This window comes from Bombina bombina, chromosome 3 (genome assembly GCF_027579735.1).
Source record: "Bombina bombina isolate aBomBom1 chromosome 3, aBomBom1.pri, whole genome shotgun sequence".
Lineage (NCBI taxonomy): Eukaryota > Metazoa > Chordata > Amphibia > Anura > Bombinatoridae > Bombina > Bombina bombina.
The window spans coordinates 364,735,790-364,758,094 of NC_069501.1; the positions used below are offsets into that span (position 1 = coordinate 364,735,790).

Here is a 22,305-nt window from a genome sequence, read left to right on the forward strand (position 1 = left end):
CGAGTGGAGCTTTTTGCGCACTTCGGGTAGCGCTCTTATTACAAGTTGAAAGTAAAAAGTTGTATTCAGCTGTATTCATTACTTTTTTAGGAATTCAGAACCTGGCCACCAGGAGGAAACAAAGACACCCCAGCCAAAAGACTTAAATACTCCTCCCACTTTCCTCATCCCCCAGTCATTCTTTGCCTTTCGTCCCAGGAGGTTGGCAGAGAAGTGTCAGAAGTTTTCCATAGTCTCTTATGGAGGGTAGTACTCTTCGGGATGGGACTGGGGTTTTAAGTAGTCCTGTCAGCCTCTCAGTAAGAGCATGGGTGAAAGTTAGAGTCCGGAGATGCAAGGAGAGTCTTTCTGCGAAAACCATCCTAACTCATATTAACAGCTCCACAAGCAATCAGCGTTAATGAGTTTTGCTGCCTGCTTTTTTCTCTCAAGTCCATGGCAGAAGCGACGCTACTTTCTGTCACACTTGCAGGGCCGTGTTCCTGTTCCACGGCATAGATTCCGGTAAGATTGTTTCATTTTACTTTCATCATGGATTTATTGTAATTACAACTGTTTATCCGAGAGGGGCTACAAACTTTCGGGGATAACTTTAAAGGGACACTAAACCCAAAAATGTTCTTCCATGATTCAGATAGAGCAGCAATTTTAAGCAACTTTCTAATTCACTCCTATTATCAATTTGTGTTCGTTCTCTTGCAATCTTTATTTGACAAAGAATTTAAACTAAGGAGCCAGCAGATTTTTCGTTCAGTACCATGGACAGCACTTGTTTATTGGTGCTGTCCAATCAGCAAGGACAACCACGGTTGTTCACCAAAAATGGGCCGGCATCTTAACTTAAATTCTTGCTTTTCAAATAAACATACCAAGAGAATGAAGAAAATTTGATAATAGGAGTAAATTAGAAAGTTGCTTAAAATTGTATGCTCTATCTGAATCACGAAAGAAAAAATGTGGGTTCAGTGTCCCTTTAACATAGGGTCTCAGTTAGGCTTCTTTTGTATCTAGGAATCAAGGGTTAATACCTCCTAAGGGGGGTTATTGAACAGGGGGGTTTATAATCATGTTTGTTTTGTGATTCTGTCTGCTACTGTGTAGTGTTGCTTCGGCTTATGGCTATTTTGGAAAATAACGGCCTATGTCTAGTGATGCAGCCTTTATGGTCCGGCGCGATTTTGCATGGACTGCACAGTTTACCTTGTGACTCCATTTCCGCATTGCTGACTGTGTAGCGACAAAGATATACTGGTCCGCTGGTGTCTTGTTCTTTGGAGGTGGTGAGTGCTCCAGCCATTGGGGGTGTAAGGTGCCGTTTAGATTTTTTTTTATTGGTCCATTTTTTATTCAGTGTCCCAGTTATGGAGGATTCTCTGATTCAGACTCTACTTCTTGCGAAGAATATGAATTGGCCCAGGTGATACATGCCAATCAGTTATGTGTCGAATGCCGTTTTAGAGTGCTCTGTTCCTCGGGATCAGGGAATCAGGTGCCCACTGAGCCATCCGCCTCTGGGGATCCTATTTCCCATGAGACGCGTTCCCTACCACCAACTCTTACTAAGCATGCAGGTAACCCAAACGCTACTTATCCTTCTTTGGAGTGTGGCCTGTTCCCAGCGGAGGTTACGACACGGTTCCGCATGGCCATATCTTTGGCGCTGGCGCATCTGCACCTCCCTGGAGTGTGCTTATGATATTGTCCATGTTTTGTTTACCAGGGCTCGTCAGGCGTAGGACCGCCTGGTCCAGTTCAGCCCTTCGAGGGAGCGACTGTCCCTGAGGCTTCAGGGGGTCAACCTTCGGGGCCGGTGTTTTCTTTTGTCCCGGCGGAGGTATGTTGCGCCTTTTGTTATAGACTGGTGCACCTTTGTGTTCTACTAAGGCACGTTTTTGGCGCTGCTGGATCCCACTCTTAAAGGGACACTGAACCCAAATTTTTTTATTTCGTGATTCAGATAGAGCATGCATTTTTTTTTTTTTTTTTATTCAGCATAATAACTTTCAACATTTTGTTTACGCCATGCAAGACGCGATTTAAACATTTAACAAAGAAATGGTCTACAATCGACCTTGACTGTCTTATAATATAACCTGAATTCAATATATCTTAATTAACAGTGAATAATAATAAAAAAATAGTATTAGCATGAATTAAGCCCTAGCTCTTCTAATTCATTGCTTATCAAGTTCTTCAGCTGAATTTTAACTCTATCTATAAACACCACCCATCCCCAACAAAACAACCCGACAAAAAAAAAAAAAAAAGAGAGAGAAGCATGCAGTTTTAAGCAACTTTCTAATTTACTCCTATTATTATTTTTTCTTTGTTCTCTTGCTATCTTTATTTGAAAAAGACCGCTAAGCTATTTTTTGTTCAGAACTCTGGACAGCACTTTTTTTATTGGTGGATGAATTTATCCACCAATCAGCAAGGACAACCCAGGTTGTTCACCAAAAATGGACCGGCATCTAAACTTACATTTATGCTTTTCAAATAAAGATACCAAGAGAATAAAGAAAATTTGATAATAGAAGTAAATTAGAAAGTTGCTTAAAATGTCATGTTCTATCTGAATCAAGAAAGAAAACATTTGGTTTCAGTGTCCCTTTAATGGGTCTGGGGATTCTCAGTCTTAGTCTTCGACTGGCTTGCATGCATAGACATAAGGGGATGAAGTAATCTTCTTATAGTATTTGTTATTTGTGTATCCTATTCCAGTTCTGAGCTTAGAAGTCTCGGACCCCTTTTGGGCTGGTCCTCCAGGGCTGTCCGTTCTTCCTGGGCAATAGCCTACGGGTTGCCTTATCTTTTTTATCTTCATCCGGTGAGGATGATTTTTATTTGGTCTAAAGCTCAGGTTGTGGTGTGATGTTTCCTTCGGGAACTTTCTTCTCTGGAATTGATACTGGCGATTTTGTGGTCGCACTGTTTACAAAAGTCTGTCTGACTGTTCTTTATCCCTCCATCTCGGGGGAGACTCTATGTGGCCTTGACAAGGCTGGGGCCCTTAGTTTCAGGCTGGTCCTGACTGGGTACATATCTTTCGGTCTTTGAGGCCTAGTTCAGACACGTCGTGCCTTTTTATGTCCGATTGGTCCGGTGAGGGCGCTAGTGATCACATTCTGATTTGTGTTGTTTTCTTGTTTTATTTTACAAGCTTCAACTAGCATCCTGAGAGGACTTGAGGGTCCGTGGCTGCTTACGGGCATGGGTTCAGTCTTCATGAGCCTTTCAATCTAGTGGGCCGGGACTCTGTTGAGATCCGTGGCGACATGCTCAGTTGTTTCCGATTTTTCCTGGAACTAGAGTGTTCCTTCCAGTTGTGGGTTGGAGATTTGGAGGATTTAGGTCCTTCATTCAGCCGTTCTTACAGTTTTGACTTTCAAGGTCTCTTTGGAAGTGTCCTTTTAAGACTTATTCCTTTTAGAGGTTCTCTTCCTTTGGGTCAAGACTTTCTGGACTTTTTTCCGCTTTTCTGGCAGCTTTGGCCACTTCATTAGGAAGTGAAGGCCGTGAGGCTTTGTCTTCCTTCATGAATTAGTTGTCTCCATATCCGGGGCGATAGAAGGTGTTGTCTCTTTTTCCAAGCTTTTTGCTTAGGGGATGTTTTTCTGCCTGGGTTTGGGATGCTTTGCATTCTTCTCCCTTGGGTGTGGTCCTCTGGAACTGTGACAGGTCTTCCTACGGATCTATTGCACTTTTCTCTGTTCCAGGTCCCATGGGGTTCTCCTTGGGAGTGCCTTATTTTGGAGGAGCAGATTGGGTGGGCACCCAAGCTCTGTTAACCATTCCCTGGGGGCTTGTGGTTGGGGTCTTTCTGTGTCCCCTGTCTATCAGACATGTCTGTCGCTTGGGCTGGTCCGGTGTTAGAGCAGGATCTGAGATGTGTTGCTCTGCTAAATTCGTCCTCGGAGTATTCGAGGTATGGTAAGCCTTTTGAGGTTTCTCCTTTCTCCATGTTCAGGATTTGTGGGAAGGACTGGCGGCTCTTAGATAGCCTGCGACGTTATCCGCTGGTTAGTGAATACTTAGCAATCTAAAGGATCCTATATTCAGCTACTTTCTGCTTGCCCTGCAAGTATTTAAGTTTCAGAGTCATTTTTAGATGACTGCAGCGTGCAGTGTTTTTGCTTCACGTGTTGTTTGTCAGACCTATCTGAGCTTGCTGCACGAGGTTTAGTTTCTGAAAATTTCGGTATTTTGAGCTACCTTTTTGCGACTTGGGGACCTTCGTCTTCAGTTGCTTTTTAGAGTGCGGTTGCACTGTGTTAGGGGAAGATCCTCTCTGTTTAAGACTCCCGGCCTTATCCTGTGGTTTCTGTTTTTATGGGCGTGGCCTCCCCTTGTTTCTATGAGACTGGTGGGTCTCTGTTGGTTTGGGGTTCCTTATGCTTGCTGGACAGCTAGCTCAGCTCAGCATACTAATGCACTGTGGCTACTCTGCACTGTAGCAAACCGAGGGTTTCAAGTCGATCCCCGGCTAGGTCTACTCAGCATTCCTCCTTTCGAGGTTGATATGATGAGCAGCGCCTTGAGTGTTTTAAGGGGGATTAGCCGTGCTTTACAAGTACATTCATGTTTTCTCTGTGTCTTTCCTTCTCTGTGGAAGATTACGGTAACTTGTTCCCTCTCTTTAGTAAGGGGCGTGTTGTTTAGAGACCGACTGCTGGGCGATGGTGTCTCCTGGAGGCTGTTGACTCAGTCGAGTCTAGTTCCTGCGGTCTCTAGCAAGGCTTGTGGACTATCTGCGGGTCAGTGTCCTTGGGTCTTTTCCTCTTTTTCAAAATTGTTCTCGGCTTCGGAGAAAGCGGGATTTTGTTGGGTAGGGGTTTTCAGGCCTAGTGCCCTCAGAATGGGCCGCCTTTTGTACCCTCCCGTTTTTGCATTCAGTGTCCTCTATAGCTTGGGTATTGTTTTCCCAAAAGTAATGAATGCAGCTGTGGACTCTTTCCATTTATGAAGAAAAACATAAATTATACTTACCTGATAATTTTCTTTTCTTCAGATGGAAAGACTCCACTGCTCCCCGCCTGTGCTTTTATGTGGGGCGGCCGTAATTTGTATTCTTCTGGCACCTTTTCACCCTGATATTTCTTCTACTGTTCCTTGGCAGAATGACTGGGGGATGAGGGGAGTGGGAGGAGTATTTAAGCCTTTGGCTGGGGTGTCTTTTCTTCCTCCTGGTGGCCAGGTTCTGAATTCCCAAAAATAATGAATGCAGCTGTGGACTCTTTCCATCTGAAGAAAAGAAAATTATCAGGTAAGTATAATTTATGTTTTCTCTCACGCACTAACCCGACGCAGGCAAAAAGCTAAACTTCGAATATCGCAATTGGGTTAACAAATTCCATTATAGAAGTCAATGGAGGTGGAAGAGTGAAAAAGAAACAAACACCCACGCAAACCTGATCGCCTTTTCGCAAGTGCGCTATTCCGTCATAGAAATATGAATATTTCACATTCCAAAGTTCTTCACATAGCAGAATATATTCTATTTAGGGTGTTCTATTGGAGAATACGTTAACGCAATTGCGATATTCAAAGTTTTACCTTTTTATGCAATTTTTAAAAAATAATTTTTATTAGATAGTGTTATTATGAATGTAACTGTACTTTTAAATGTATTTTTTTTAATGTGTTTTGTGACACTTTTTATTTAAGTTAACCAGAGATCTGAGGTCACGACACGTGTTAAATTCAATTGGCGCTCAAGTGATCCTGTTTACTTTCAACTTGTAATACGCGTGCTACTTTGGACGTGTGCAAACAGCCGCAATAAACCTGATATCGCTTGTTAGCGTGCCACTCGTAATCTGCCATATGTGTTTAAACTCTTTGTAAGGGTTAAACACACAGAGTTGGGGCATTACTTGTGTTAACAATTCATGTTCTAACCAATTAGAGCATCTCATTTTTTTCATGAAAATATTTTTTGTTGAAATTGCTTTTATTATCATATGTTATTACATACATCTAAAATTATACATCTTTTCATCAATACAACTGTTTTTTTATACAAAGATATCTATTGATTGCCTGACATTTGTATTTCACAATCTTGTCACTGACAATTAAAACTATATCCTACAGAAAAGAGAAAATCCAAAACATTAGACAAAAATAAACATTTGTATATATAACTGACTTTTCGCTCAATGTTTTTTCCGAGCTAATTACACTTTGCTTTAATGAATTTATTAGTTATAAGTAAGTATCCTGTTCCTCTCTATGTATGTCTATTTCTTGCTTCTGTGAGCATAATCCATGGTTCCCACATATTGAGGAATTGGTTCTTTGTCGCTAGTAAGTCGGCTGCTAGACTAGACATCTGATAGAAATTGTCTATTTTTCGCTCTATTAGGAAAAATCCTGGGGGTACTGTATTCCAATATTTGGCAAGGCACATTCTGGTGGCTGTGCAAATTATAGCAATTAACTTATTCTGACTAGAGGTATATCCCTCCATTGAAAAGTGTAATAATGCATTCTCAGGAAGTAATTCTATATCTCTGTCAAAATTTTTACCTAGTAGATTATTTGTATCTCTCCAGAATGGCTGTATTTTGTTACAGTGCCACCATGTATGCAAATATGTCCCCTCTTCCCCACACCCTCTGAAACAAAGATTATTGTCAGCGCCTCCCATCTTGATTAATCGGGATGGATATAGGTACCATTTTATGCAATGAGGAGCTTATAGTGAATGTGGTTCCTTTTCTTAGTGTCTCGACCCATTCTAACGCTGACCATTCTTTACCTAATGTTTTTTCCCACTTGAGCATGTGCGTTGTTTTGACAATGGGGTCTGATTTATTAAATGTGGGGTATAGTCTTGCTATTGACCTTTTTGGTCTCTGTTTTGACAGACATAGTATTTCAAATGGTGTGGATCTGCACGTAAGTGTTTTTCCCATAGTCTCTGTGACTCTAGATCTCAATTGGAAGTAGTGGAACCATGTATTGTGGTCAGATGGATCAAGCTCATTATATTGATGTATTGAAAGGAACTTATTATTAACAATTGTGTCGGCTATTCTATAAAGACTTCTGTTTATCCATTTACCCTGCACTATTTTTTGTCTAAGGAGGAGTTTAGATCTATCAGTGGTGCAACTGTCGATTTGTTATTTAATACTGGGAAAAGTTTAGTGGTTCTATCCCATATGTACAAGGTGTGCGCAATAGCTATGCAATTTCTCCCTGTCTGTGGTCTATTTGTCTTGGTCGTCCATAGTAGTTTGTCATCTATTCCCATAATGTCCGTTTTATCCATTGAATATCCCCCAATCTATTATGCCACTATGCAGTTTGTGCCATTCTGGCCGCATTATAGTATGAGACCAGATGCGGCAGGCTTAGCCCACCCCCTTATCTATGTCTAGTTAGTATTTGTTTATTGATCCTCGCTCTTTTATTGTTCCAGATAAAGGCCTGTTTATCCCTTTGTAGATTATTAAGGTCTGTGATTGGGACTGAGATGGGTAATGAGCTAAAAAGATAAAGCAGTCTCGGTAGGGTCATCATTTTAGTTACTACAATTCTTCCTAATAATGAGATTTTGTATCTGGACCATTTAGTCATAAGTTGTTTTATCTGAGTCATTAGTGGCTTATAATTGTGTTGATAAAGACTATTGACGTTGGCTGTAATATTAATTCCTAGGTATTTAATGTACTTATTTGCCCATTTAAAGGAGAAGTTGATCTTAAGTAGTTTTTTAGTGGCATTTGGTATATGAATACCTATTGCCTCACATTTATCCTCATTTATTTTATAGCCTAATAGGGTACTAAATCGCTGTAACATAGAGTATAAGGGGGGTAGTGATAGTAGGTGCTTCGTCAGAGTCAATATCACGTCATCTGCGAATAAGGACATTTTGTATTGATTGTTCCCTATCGTTATGACCGTTACATCTGAACAGTCTTTTATTTTGATTGCGAGAGGTTCAATACAAAGGGCGAAAAGCAGCGGCGACAGAGGACACCCCTGTCTAGTTCCGTTGCAAATTGCTATCGTTCTAGATTGATATCCTGCCAGTCTAATGTACGCTGCAGGGGTTGAGTATAAGGAGGAAATTGCTGCCTGAAACTCCACTCTAATTCTGACCCTTTCCAAAAGAGCCCTCATATAATTCGTCTACTCTGTCAAATGCCTTCTCTGCATCCAGTGATAGGAGCAGAGAAGGCATTCTATTAATTGAAGCATAATTGACTAAGTCTATAGCTTTACGGACATTATCTGGGGCCTCTCTTGCTTTGACAAATCCGAGTTGGTCAGTGTGGATTAGATTCGTTAGGGGCTCATTCAATCTATTAGCTAGAATTTTCGTGAACAGTTTAATGTCATGGTTAATTAATGAAATGGGTCTGTAATTCTTGCAGTACTGTTTATTCTTCTCAGGCTTAGGTATCACCGATATTCTAGCGAGAAGCATTTCACTTGGGATCTTTTTCCCCTTCATTATGGCATTAAATATGGATACTAACACTGGTGTCAGGGCACTCTTAAATGTTTTGTAAAATATGCCTGTGTAGCTATCAGGACTTGGTGCCTTGTTAGTCTTCATATCCTTAATGACTGTCAATACTTCTATGGGGGTTATAGGCGCGTTTAGAGTTTTCTCGTCTGCACTAGTGATGGAGGGCAGAGTACTATCATCTAAAAATGTATTTAGTGCTTCTCCTGCACTCAGACCATCAGACTGTGTGGGAAGATTATATAAGTTATGATAGTAGTCTGCAAAAGTGTTGGCTATCTCAATGGGGTCGTTTGATGTGATACCTGCTGTGGTTTGTATTTGGGGAACCAACGTTGCCCTAGTTATCTCCTTTAATTTATTAGCTAACATTTTGTCCGGCTTATTAGAGTGTATAATATAGTGTGTGTCTAGTAGTTTAATGAATCTTGTAGCTTCACTTGTGAGTATATCATCTAATTCTTTGTTTTTTTGCTTTAGTAGCTGATTTCTTGTTTTCTGCGTGTTGTTTATTTCATTCTCTTTCAGCTGCTTTATTTCTGCCTTTAATTTTTCTAGCCTCGCTTTATGGTTTCTATTGTGTTTTGCTGATTCACTTATAAGATTCCCTCTCACATATGCTTTAAGGGCTCCCCAGAGATACATAGGGTTATCTGTAGTGTCCTTGTTGGTTGCTATAAATTGTGTGATATCTTTTTGCAATTATTGCTGAACCACAGGGTCGCCAAGCAACCTGGGATTAAGCACCCATGAATGAGTTCTATCGTGTTTGATAATGCCCTCTAACTGTGCCTCCACTAGAGCATGGTCTGACCAAGTGCGTGGGTGTATTTGTGCTTGAGTAAGTAATGGGACCAATGTTTGGCTTAAAAGGATCTAATCATGAAACTATTTTTTAATGTTTAGTTTCTGCTATATATGCAATCTGTCCTTTTGGTAGCAAGTTAATTCCATGGTTATAACTCATCTTTTGTTTGGTGATCTTATATATATATAACCATGTTCTCAATGAACCCAAAAAACTCATTAATATCAAAGCTGAATATTTTTGGAAGTAGTTTTTAGTTTGTTTTTAGTTTTAGCTATTTTAGGGGGATATCTGTGTGTGCAGGTGACTATTACTGTGCATAATTATTAGGCAACTTAACAAAAAACAAATATATACCCATTTCAATTATTTATTTTTATCAGTGAAACCAATATAACATCTCAACATTCACAAATATACATTTCTGACATTCAAAAACAAATCAGTGACCAATATAGCCACCTTTCTTTGCAAGGACACTCAAAAGCCTGCCATCCATGGATTCTGTCAGTGTTTTGATCTGTTCACCATCAACATTGCGTGCAGCAGCAACCACAGCCTCCCAGACACTGTTCAGAGAGGTGTACTGTTTTCCCTCCTTGTAAATCTCACATTTGATGATGGACCACAGGTTCTCAATGGGGTTCAGATCAGGTGAACAAGGAGGCCATGTCATTAGATTTTCTTCTTTTATACCCTTTCTTGCCAGCCACGCTGTGGAGTACTTGGACACGTGTGATGGAGCATTGTCCTGCATGACAATCATGTTTTTCTTGAAGGATGCAGACTTCTTCCTGTACCACTGCTTGAAGAAGGTGTCTTCCAGAAACTGGCAGTAGGACTGGGAGTTGAGCTTGACTCCATCCTCAACCCGAAAAGGCCCCACAAGCTCATCTTTGATGATACCAGCCCAAACCAGTACTCCACCTCCACCTTGCTGGCGTCTGAGTCGGACTGGAGCTCTCTGGCCTTTACCAATCCAGCCACGGGCCCATCCACCTGGCCCATCAAGACTCACTCTCATTTCATCAGTCCATAAAACCTTAGAAAAATCAGTCTTGAGATATTTCTTGGCCCAGTCTTGACGTTTCAGCTTGTGTGTCTTGTTCAGTGGTGGTCGTCTTTCAGCCTTTCTTACCTTGGCCATGTCTCTGAGTATTGCACACCTTGTGCTTTTGGGCACTCCAGTGATGTTGCAGCTCTGAAATATGGCCAAACTGGTGGCAAGTGGCATCTTGGCAGCTGCACGCTTGACTTTTCTCAGTTCATGGGCAGTTATTTTGCGCCTTGGTTTTTCCACACGCTTCTTGCGACCCTGTTGACTATTTTGAATGAAACGCTTGATTGTTCGATGATCACGCTTCAGAAGCTTTGCAATTTTAAGAGTGCTGCATCCCTCTGCAAGATATCTCACTATTTTTGACTTTTCTGAGCCTGTCAAGTCCTTCTTTTGACCCATTTTGCCAAAGGAAAGGAAGTTGCCTAATAATTATGCACACCTGATATAGGGTGTTGATGTCATTAGACCACACCCCTTCTCATTACAGAGATGCACATCACCTAATATGCTTAATTGGTAGTAGGCTTTCGAGCCTATACAGCTTGGAGTAAGACAACATGCATAAAGAGGATGATGTGGTCAAAATACTCATTTGCCTAATAATTCTGCACTCCCTGTATATATATATACAGTATATATATATATATATATATATTGTGTTGGGTTACATATTGAACATAAACTTAAAAATGTTTAAATTTCCTTCTTCAAAAGATTACTGTGGAGCAATGTTCATTGTAGACGACAACTCTCCAATTGAAGTTACTTTAGATGACACCAAACCTGATGGCTCTGTTCCTGCAATCATGGGGTAAGGAAATTATTTTTAATAGTATAGAAAAACATCAATATGTGTGTATATACATACACATTAAATCATTAAATGAAATATTTATGTTCCTTTATGTTCGGTCATGGAGGTTTTCTATTTGTCCAAGAGGAAAGCAGATGTTTGCTAGTTTAATCATTGGACAAAAATTAGCTTTTTCAAATTTATAAACTTTTTAAGGAACATTTATCTTAGACCAGTTAAAGTATTACCCTTTGTAGAGTTAGACTTAGACCTTCCTGTACACTAGTTACAGGTTAATGTGACACACTATGGCTTTTTTTTAAACTCTTTTATCCCCAGATATCTTGTTTATAATGTTCAATCATAATTGTCCACCCATTTACATGTTAGTATAAATACTGGACAGTTAAGTGAACACAAAATGTAAAATAACTAGTGTATTATCACTTCACCAGCCAGGAAGTTGCTCTTTAATTGCACTTGTCTACAGAGATTGGAGATGTAGAGTTTATATTGAAATTTTCCATTAGTGAGAATTCAAATCCAGGAATTTCAATGAATATTGCAATATTTACCCGTGCCTGTGCTCCATTATTCAAACACAAGACCTTTTAACAGAGTCAGCAGTGGCTTGTATGACACAAATAAAGTTTTCACAGATGCAATACACACCAGTTCTCTTTGCAGGCAGGGTGTTTGTATACTGGTGCACAAACCCTCACAGCATATGTGTCTATGCTAATGAAAAACAGAAATAGCTTTTACTAGAAGCATTTTTTTTTTTAAAGGAAACATTGCAAATATTATTATTTTTAAAAATGATATGCACCCAGGCTCTTTTCTTTCTATCCATCCAAACTGCCCCAGCATTATTACCCCAGTCTACACCTGTCCCATTGCAAAATACCCTAAACTTCTACACTGTCCCTTACCACACTTTAACTATGACCACACTGATCCAAATTTCTACAGCACAAATAAACCTAACCACCTATCCCCAGAGCAATACCTTCTAATGGCCGACTAATTCCCTCCACAGCTCTTACAGTGTCTCCACCAATACAAACCTCACTACATCTTACTTCCCCCTAAGTAAGCCCCCATCTGTCAACTTCCTCTTCCTATTATATGACCTTTTTCCCCTTTACCTGTAGGCACATGATGAGCCCTTCTCGTCATGCAGAGGGATTGCCGATCAAATGTTTTTTTCGGCGATCCGCCTATCTACAGGCCAATCATTGGTGGCCTAGTGGATGGCACTCCCAGGCTTCTTGGGACTGCTAGTGACGTGATGATGTCACAAAGGGGCAGAACCAGGAAGCTTACTTCAAGGGAGCTGAATAGGGGAGGTTCTTCAAACCCCTAGATCTCAGCTCCCGTAGCAGCTACAAACCTCCAAGACCCCTCATTTGAAAGGTAATCCTATGCTTGGAGCAGTACCACACAAAACATCTTTTAGAAATAAAGAAGAAAAACACATGGGGATTTGCTTTGGAATGGCTCATTCAATAAAAAAAATCTGGTATGTGTTGAGACCCCTAATAAAGATTATTTTCAAACAGACAAGTCCCTCTCTCAAAACCAGATAGAAATTTTGGCTGTATAGTCAGGTGATCACTGTGGTAACAGTAAACACCTTGCAAGAAAAAAAAGTGATTTTTTTTTCTGTACTGAATAATGGGGCATCTCTTATCTCAAAAGCCCGCAATGGCCACAATTTCACGTGTGGCTACCCATGATGACAATTTAGTAAGGTGATCACAGTAACACTTCAGTATTATTTACTAAAATCTAAGAAACAAATATAGATTATTTTTTTTACAGTATCTGCCACAGCTATCTCATATGCCATGAATTATAAATGTAATAATGGTATATTGTGAATCTGCTGGACCTGCTGGAAGAAAATATATATAATTTTTGTGGGTCACTCACTGAAATTTGACTTATAATAGGGTTTAAATATAGGTAGCAAATAGCTCAAAATTGGCATAGTACTGGGTGATAAAAGGCTTAGCAGTAAAAAGGTTAAAAAAAAAAAAATCTTGCTATTCCTGAAATATATTGGCTATTCAGACTCTCCTTCCAAGCGCAAAAGTTTCTTCTTCAGTGAGTTCCTCCTCTAATTACATAACTGTATGCATTTTTTTTTAAATGAAGCAAACCACTTTAGCTTTTTAAATTTTGTTTATACATAGTTGCCTTGTATTTCACATTTCCTTGTATTTTTTGTTTCCTTTAGATTTATTTTGGCCCGAAAAACATCTGTTTTAACACATCTAAGCAAGGAAGAGAGGTGAGAGGTGTTTTAATGTCAGGATATCCTTATCCAGGCTAACGTATACCCAGGAAGGTGGATTATATGGAGAAAGAGTCTGAAGTTAAGGCATAATCATTAACATGCTTAAGTGTCAGCTTTTACTGTAATTTAAGATAAAATGTGTTGTTAAAAAATAAAAGTAGGACGACAATTCTGACCTCTGGTCAGAGTCAAAGTCTGCAGTGTTCAGATGCTTTATTGAAAAAGACATTGTGTATGACTTGTTAATGGCATGATAAGGAGCCCATTAATAATATGAACCGTTTTCTATAATATACTGTAAAATGTATATTGCGTTTGGTGACATCTCTCAATCAACTTGTTATTTTTATGGTTCCCTGTCTAATTTACTTTTATGCATACTCATATTATCTCTCCACTGTATACAATAAATACATTAGAAAGATAGATTTTACTTGCTATCTTTATGGCAATTGTCTACTATTAATAGTATGAGACTCAGCATTGGAAAGAGGTGGCTCTAAAATGTCCTTTTTCAAACACTGACCACTATTTTTAAAAAAGGGGAATGCCCTCTTCCATAGGAGGGGTCTAATACCCCTCAAATTAAAACAGAGAGAGGGATAGGGTCTCGGAGGGAAAATAGGAGCTTCTTTAGAGCCTCTCTCCCCCTCTGGGTAAACATCACTTTTAAGTGCTGCTGCAGGTTATTTCTGTTTGTACAATGATTGCCCGTATTTTTAAGGGGCATGATACCTGTCTTTCAAGGAGTGCCTGGTCCCTGGAAGTGGTGTTAGGGTAGAGCTAGGGGTTTTCAAAGTTATCACAGCAACAGCTTTGCTAACAAGGAAACCTCTGCATCTTGCTTCCCCTGACATCACCATGCACTTGAGGATGTTCGAGCTGGAACAAGTGATGCAGAATTAGTCTTCATTCCCACAGATTCTCACCTAAAGAAGGGCACCTTCAGGAGAATGACAGGTTGTTGTCCCCTGCAGATGTTTTCACAAAAGAAGACAACACATGCTGTTCTCCTTAACTCAAGTGGTTAAATATTTGTGTTAAAGAATAATTCTTAAACTCTGCTTTCATTATTTATTGTGCTTTTCCTGGTGGCACCTCATTCAACTTTTCATTTAGGCCATATTACCTAAGCAGAGCCATGCTCTTGTGTACTACACCATCTAGTCTATTTTTCTGTCCATTCTTAACATTGGAAATATATATTACTTATTATTACTTTTTTAATGTAACTGCATCTTACAATCTTTACAGTTGTGAATATGAAATATACCACTAATAGGTGTGATTAAGATTACTTTGGAAGAGTACAGGTTAAATAAACACAATTATTTGATCATTTTGACTTTTTAATCTGGATGTAAAAGTTGATGCACAGTGTATCATTAATGTAATTTCTGGCAGGTAATCTATATTCAGAATTCCAAATTCTTATCCTCCAGTCGATGGCATCCCAAAGGTTCTATTTCCTTTTGTCTGCTGAAGTAGGAGTCGCTTTGTTATAACCAGCTAATCTACTGAGACTACACACCTCTGGCTTGTTTGTGGTACAGGCTTCTTCCCTAAATAGATATTGCATAGTTTGCAGCTGTGTTTTAAGTCATTGTCCTGTTGTAGTAGGAAATTGTCTCCAATCAAGCATCATCCACAGGGTATGGCATGACTTGTCAAAATTGTGTTATAGTCTTCCTTTTTCAAGATCCCTTTTACCCTCTATTCATCTCCCTCCTTACCACCACCAAAACCCCCAGACCATCACATTGCCTCCACCATGCTTGACAGATGGCATCAAGCCCTGGGTCTCACAAATGTTCTTCTTTGTGATCTGAACACCTCAAACTTAGATTTGTTTATCCATAACTATACTGTAAAAACCTAATCACTGAAGGGGGCGCTCAAGATGCAGTATAATCATTAATCTAGAACAAAAGTATATATGATGGGGCAATGTTAAGCTATCATAGATGAGTATATACACAATAAAGGCAGAAAACAGTAAATTCTTAGATACTGTAGTGAAAATACACTTGCAATTGTGAAAAATTAAACAGTCCTTTATATGTTCTTCAAAGGATAACGATTGCTGTAGCGGCTGCCTCCTCCTCACTGGATGGTCCAGGTGGTACTATATGAGATAAAACAGAATGGAGGGGCGCCTCATGTGTGGTATCATCTATTAATTAACGAGTCACAGAACTATTGCCAAATGGCTACTCACAAATTTGGAGAGCACACTTATGTGCTGGTAGGGGCGGGCTGCAGAATTAGAAAGGTGTGACAGCTCACCCACTTGAAGGCGCTCTTGGCGTAAGATGGTGGTGCTATAAGGGAGACAAGAAATACGGGCACCACATGTGCAGACTATTAGTGGTACAACCACAACAGATTCCTTAATGTGGAGGGTACTCACATATTCCCAGAGCACACCAATGTGCTTGTAGAAGCAGGCTGCAGATTGGTAGAGGTGTGGCAGCTCACCCAAACTCTAGGTATCTTGATATTTGTATGATAATGTGTTCCCTCAGGTGCTGGTCTGGTCTCTCATAGGTGAAAAATGGCAGATGGTGGGTAGAAATGAATCCACTCAAAGGATAAAAGATATATCCAAATTTATTTAAAAAAGCATAAAAGTTTAAAAACAACAGCACAATGATTGCTGATGAGAGTGGATAACAGGGTGTCCAATAATCACCCAATCATGCAATGCGTTTCACGGTTCACAGACCGTTTCATCAGGCATAAAAAATCATAAGATCTCATATTGTTTATCCATAACACTCTTTTCCAAATTTTCTCTGTCCAGTGTCTGTGTTCTTTTGTCCATCCTAATCTTTTCTTTTTATTGGCCAGTATGAGATATGGCTTTTTCTTTGCAACTCTGACTAGAAGGCCAGCATCCCAGAGTCACCTCTTCACTGTTGTCATTGAGACTGGTGTTTTGCAGGTACTATTTAATGAAAAAAACCTGTTGAGGACCTGCGAGGCATCAGTTTCTCAAAGTAAACACTCTAATGTATTTGTTCTCTTGCTCAGTTGTTCACCTAGGCCTCCCACTCTTCTTTCTATTCTGGTTCAGTTAGCATTGTTCTGTGAAGAGAGTAGTACACAGAAATGTACGAGATCTTCAATTTCTTGGCAAATTCTCACATGGAATAGCCTTTATTTTTCAGAACAAGAATATACTTACAAGTTTCAGAAGAAAGTTCTTTGTTTCTGGCCATCTTGAGCCTGTAATCGAACACACAATTGCTAATGCTCCAGATACTCAACTTGTCTAATGAAGGCCAGTTTTATTGCTTCTTTAATTAGCACAACAGTTTTCAGCTGTGCTAGCATAATTGCAAAATGTTTTTTTTTAATGATCAATTAGTATTTTTCAAATGATAAACTTGGATTATCAAACACAGCGTGCTATTGGAACACAAAACAGATGGTTGCTGATGATGGGTCTCTGTACACATATATAGATATTCCATTAAAATCAGCTATTTCCAGCTACAGTGATCATTTACAACATTAACAATGTCTACACTGTATTTCTGATCAATTTGATGTTATTTTAATGGACAAAAGAATTTGCTTTTCTTTCAAAAAACAAGGATATTTGCGTTTTTATGTGTTTTGAAACAAAATACTTGAAATTCCAGTGCTCTCCACATAGATTATCTTTTTTCAATATATACTTATATACAATATATATATATATATATATATATATATATATATATATATATATATTTATATATATATATATATATATATATATATATATATATATATATATACTATGCCAGTGATCAAGGGCTATGGGAAGGCCCGAAACATGTTTGACACTCTCTTCCACCAGACTGGATTTTTTTCAACTGATTTTATGGCTTCTCTACAGTTTTTTAATGCATTGAGAATAAAAATGTTACATTTTTTTGCCTTTGGATTTTCTTTTAGTGTGAAGTGTGGATCATAATTGCTTTCTATATATATATATATATATATATATATATATATATATATATATATATACACATACATATATACAGGTATACCTCACTTTACAGCGCTTCACTTTACAGCGCTTCGCTAATACAGCGCTTTGTGGAGCTGAAGTTTAGCCTCCAAGGATTTTGAAACAGTGCTGTAATCTTTGTGAGATTACGAGAAAAGTGACTGGCACCATTTTGTTATGCTTAGTTCACTCTGTTTACAGCATTACAGTGCAATCTGTGTCGCAATGCTATAGTCTGGCACATTTTACTACAGTATTTGTCACTATTTTACAGGTACAGTATTTATTGAATACTAATTGAATACTGTGCTGTGCTAGTGTTAAACTAAATGTAGCACTATTGCACCCCTAATTTATGTTAGTTCAAACATGTTTTCAAATTTTTAAACACTGGCAAGTGAAAAGAAAGCTAAAAATGCCTTGTTTCACTTTAAGGCGGATTTCACTTTACAGCGAGTCTCCGGTCCCTAACCCGCTGTATAAGCGGGGTATATACCTGTGTGTATATATATATATATATATATATATATATATATATATATACACAGTATGTATCAATATATATTTTTCAAAAAATAATCATATATACATATTTATTTATTTTTTTAAAAGGACATTTTCTTCTATGTGAAGAACATAGAAATGTAAAGTATTCCTAACATCCTCGGGTTTAGTGCAGTTAGTCTAGCGCAGAATTAGCATGCAAGCGATAAATGGTATTTTTTTTTTGTGGTGCGGCATATATATATATATATATATATATATATATATATATGGGAGAAGAAGTTATAGATATCCAAAGTCTTAAAGTTAGTGCGCCTGAGTTGTTTGCTCTAAGATTCACAATAACTTAGATAGCACGCAAGCAAGTCCATTAAAAAACTAAGTGTGCATGTTTCAAAAATCTCAATTAATAATTAAAGGGACATTACACACTAGATTTTTCTTTGAGTAAATGTTTTGTAGATAATCCATTTATATAGCCCATACAGGGTTGTTTAGTTTTGCTGATTTTTAAATAAGATTGTGCGGATTTTCAGACTCCTAACCAAGCCCCAAAGTTTTAGAAGTAGACTACCTACTCCAGCTTGCTCCTGTTTGTATAAAGGTTCTTTTCATATCCAGAGGAAGGGGGAGAGTCTGCCTCTTTTTGCTTTTCAGCCCATTTCAGTGCATCTCCCAGCCTAACCTTTGCAACAATGCTAAACTGAGAGCTTTTAAGTAAGTTTTTGAAAGGTTTTATACTGGATTTGTAGATCAGTATCTGTGCATATTCTTCTTACAGTAGTGTCTATTGCATGCAGTTATATGAAAACTGGTGTATACTGTCCCTTTAATAAACTAAAGAACTATTTGTAAAAAAAAATGAAAAAAATAAGATATGAGAAATTATTTATCAAATGTCTTTCTTAGGCTGAATTTAAATAAGACTAGTAAGAAATATCACCAGTAACAAATATTATATTTTTGTTACCATTAAAAGTTATGTTTTTTAATGGAATGAGATCTAGTCTAATGTTTTCTCATATTTTTTTCTATAAATTAGTCATTTGCTTAGGAATACAAAATGATTGAGATCTCTATATCTGTGTTCAGGAAGAAAAGAATATGTGAATACTATGCCAAAGCCTTGGAATCAGAAGAAGCATTACATGTAAGATGTCATTGTGTTTTTGTTATATGTTATTATCCAAATTATGATAGAAATATGTACATAAGCACTTATTTCAAATTTCTGTTCTATTGTTTTCTGAACATATTATTAGAAAAATATAGCATTGTTTAACCCCCCTCAGGACCGGGAATTTTAGAGAAAAACTCTACCGGAGAATTTTTAGCATTTTGTCTTGTTTTTTTGTTTCTTATTTATCTGTCAAAAACTATATATATATATATATATATATATATATATATATATATATATATATATAATCTTCACAAACTGGAACACACTCTCAGGTCTTGCATATAATCACCTTAAATCAAGTGTCACATGTGTGCGTCCAGTTTGTGAAGATTGTTATTATTTGAAGTACACCCCAGCAAGTATTTTGTGCAGTAAGTGTGTGCCAAGCTCTACATGGGAATATATATATATATATATATATATATATATATATATATATATATAGACAAATTGTCAACCCAGGGTATTGATCTATGCCCATTTGGTATATTTGATGCCACGATTTTCCTGCCAAATGCCAGCATAACAAAAAATGCATTAACTTTTTCACAAACTTTGGGTTTCTTAGTAAAATTATTTACATACCGCTTGTGGAGTCATAAGACAAATGGTTGTAAAAGCTTCTCTGGGATCCCCTTCTTTCAGACATAGCAGACATGCATGTCTTTGCCATTGTTTTTTGGTAATTAGAAGGCAGCTAATTGCAGCTTTGCACCACACTTCTAATATTCCCGGCAGTGAAGGAGTAGTCAGGTGGCTTGTAAAGTTAATTTTAGCTGTAGTGTAGAGATTACCCTCCCACCTGACACCTCACCCCTGATCCGTACCTCATCCCTCCAAAACAGCTCTCATCCCTTCTTCACCCACCACTGCTCATCACCATCTTAGGTACTGACAGACAGTCTACAAGTGTGCAGGGCTTTTTTATTATTATTATTATTGTAGGGATCCCTCCTAAATCCTACTACTTCCCTGATTCCTCCAAAACAGATTTCTAACCCTCCCCCCTCTTACTAGAAGCCACCATCTTAGGTACTTGCAGACAGCTGTATCCAGTTTATAGATATTAATTCTTTAAAACATTGTTTTCTGTAGTGTAGTTATCCCCCTTCACCCCCTCTCCCTCTGTCCTCCAACCGATCATCATTTGGGACCCTCCTCTATACCCCTTTCTGTAGCATGGGAAATCAATCTCTCCCCCTCCTCACCAAACATTTTATTTCTCTAACGTAGGGAACCCTCCCCCCTCCTGCACTGCACCGCCTGCCTCCCTCCTTCCTTTCCACACCAAGTGATCTGCGTTTATATGGCAAAGGAAGAACGATCAGTTGTTCCTTAACATATAAAGGCAGATGCCTTCTGCCTCTGGTTGCAGTCAAATCTGGCAGCAGGGACTGCAGCATGAGCCAGAAGTATGGACGTAGTTACTACGTCAACAGCGTACACTAGGCAAAGTACTCTGTGACATAGTACCTACATCCAATATGCTTAAGGGGTAAAAATGAACAATTACTACTAAATTGCAAATGCATCATCTTTTATATACATTTTAGGGAAAATATATGCACTTTTGTTTGTATAAGTGAATAAGTGGTTGATGGGATAAAACATTGCAGAATATAACATTGTAAAACATATATAACATTGTAAAATGTAAATTAGAAATGTTAGTATAACACATCACATCCTAAGTAAAAATACTGCTCCACACCTCTGCTCCGCGCTGCCTTCACTCCGGATGAAGATAGAAGATGATGGATCCGTCTGGAAGAAGACCTTCTCCGCCGGACTTCAGGAACAGTGAGTACCTATTTCGGGCTTAGGTTTACACTTTTTTTATTTTAATTTTTGGGGTGTTTTTTTTTTTTTAGAGTAGGGTTTTTTTGGGCTTGAAAAAGAGCCGATTACCCTTTTAAGGGCAGTAAAAGAGCTGAATGCCCTTTTAAGGGCAATGCCCATACAAATACCCCTTTAGGGGCAATGGGTTGTTTAGTTCTTTTTAGTGTTAGTTTTCTTTTATTTTGGGGGGGTTTGGTGGGTGGGTGGTTTTTATTGTTAGGGGGACTTAGTATTTTTTAGAGGTAAAAGAGCTGTTTAATTTAGGGGGGGAGCTTTTTTGTTTTCATAGGGATTATGTATAAAAAAAATATATTTTTTGATAATATTGTTTTTTTCTGTAATGTTAGACTTTTTTATTTTTTGTAATTTAATGTTAGTTTTTTCTATTTTAAATGTAGGTTAGTAGTAATTGTGGTTTAGGGGGTGTTAGGTTAGGGGGCTTAGTAATTAAATTACTGCTAGATTACTGCTCGGTAATAACTTGCACGTTATTGTCACCGCTCACTTCCCTACAGCGCTGGTATTACAGGTTTACAAAAACCCGGCGTTATCAGGCAAGATGTGAGCGTAAAGCAAAATTGAGCTCCATACCGCACTCCAATACCAGCACTGCTGAAAGCTGCGGTGAGCTGGTTTCTTTCATGTAATTAACAAGAGTCCATGAGCTAGTGACGTATGGGATATACATTCCTACCAGGAGGGGCAAAGTTTCCCAAACCTTAAAATGCCTATAAATACACCCCTCACCACACCCACAAATCAGTTTTACAAACTTTGCCTCCAAGGGAGGTGGTGAAGTAAGTTTGTGCTAGATTCTACGTTGATATGCGCTCCGCAGCAAGTTGGAGCCCGGTTTTCCTCTCAGCGTGCAGTGAATGTCAGAGGGATGTGAAGAGAGTATTGCCTATTGAATGCAGTGATCTCCTTCTACGGGATCTATTTCATAAGGTTCTCTGTTATCGGTCGTAGAGATTCATCTCTTACCTCCCTTTTCAGATCGACGATATACTCTTATATTTACCATTTCCTCTACTGATTCTCGTTTCAGTACTGGTTTGGCTTTCTACAAACATGTAGATGAGTGTCCTGGGGTAAGTAAGTCTTATTTTCTGTGACACTCTAAGCTATGGTTGGGCACTTTATTTATAAAGTTCTAAATATATGTATTCAAACATTTATTTGCCTTGACTCAGAATGTTCAACTTTCCTTATTTCCAGACAGTCAGTTTCATATTTGGGATTATGCTTTAAATTATCATATTTTTTCTTACCTCGAAAATTTGACTTTTTTCCCTGTGGGCTGTTAGGCTCGCGGGGGCTGAAAATGCTTC

The 22,305-nt window shown here is 38.5% G+C and overlaps 1 protein-coding gene across 1 annotated transcript in view; it reads left to right on the forward strand.

Moving 5' to 3' along the window:
* The window catches only part of LOC128653286 (amine oxidase [flavin-containing] A), a 468,419-nt gene that overhangs the window by 307,745 nt on the left and 138,369 nt on the right, over positions 1 to 22,305 (forward strand). Inside the window, exons 9-11 of the mRNA XM_053706491.1 lie at positions 11,065 to 11,161; positions 13,386 to 13,439; positions 19,045 to 19,102. Coding sequence (XP_053562466.1) covers positions 11,065 to 11,161; positions 13,386 to 13,439; positions 19,045 to 19,102 — 209 coding nt within the window. The remainder of the gene's footprint in view (positions 1 to 11,064; positions 11,162 to 13,385; positions 13,440 to 19,044; positions 19,103 to 22,305) is intronic.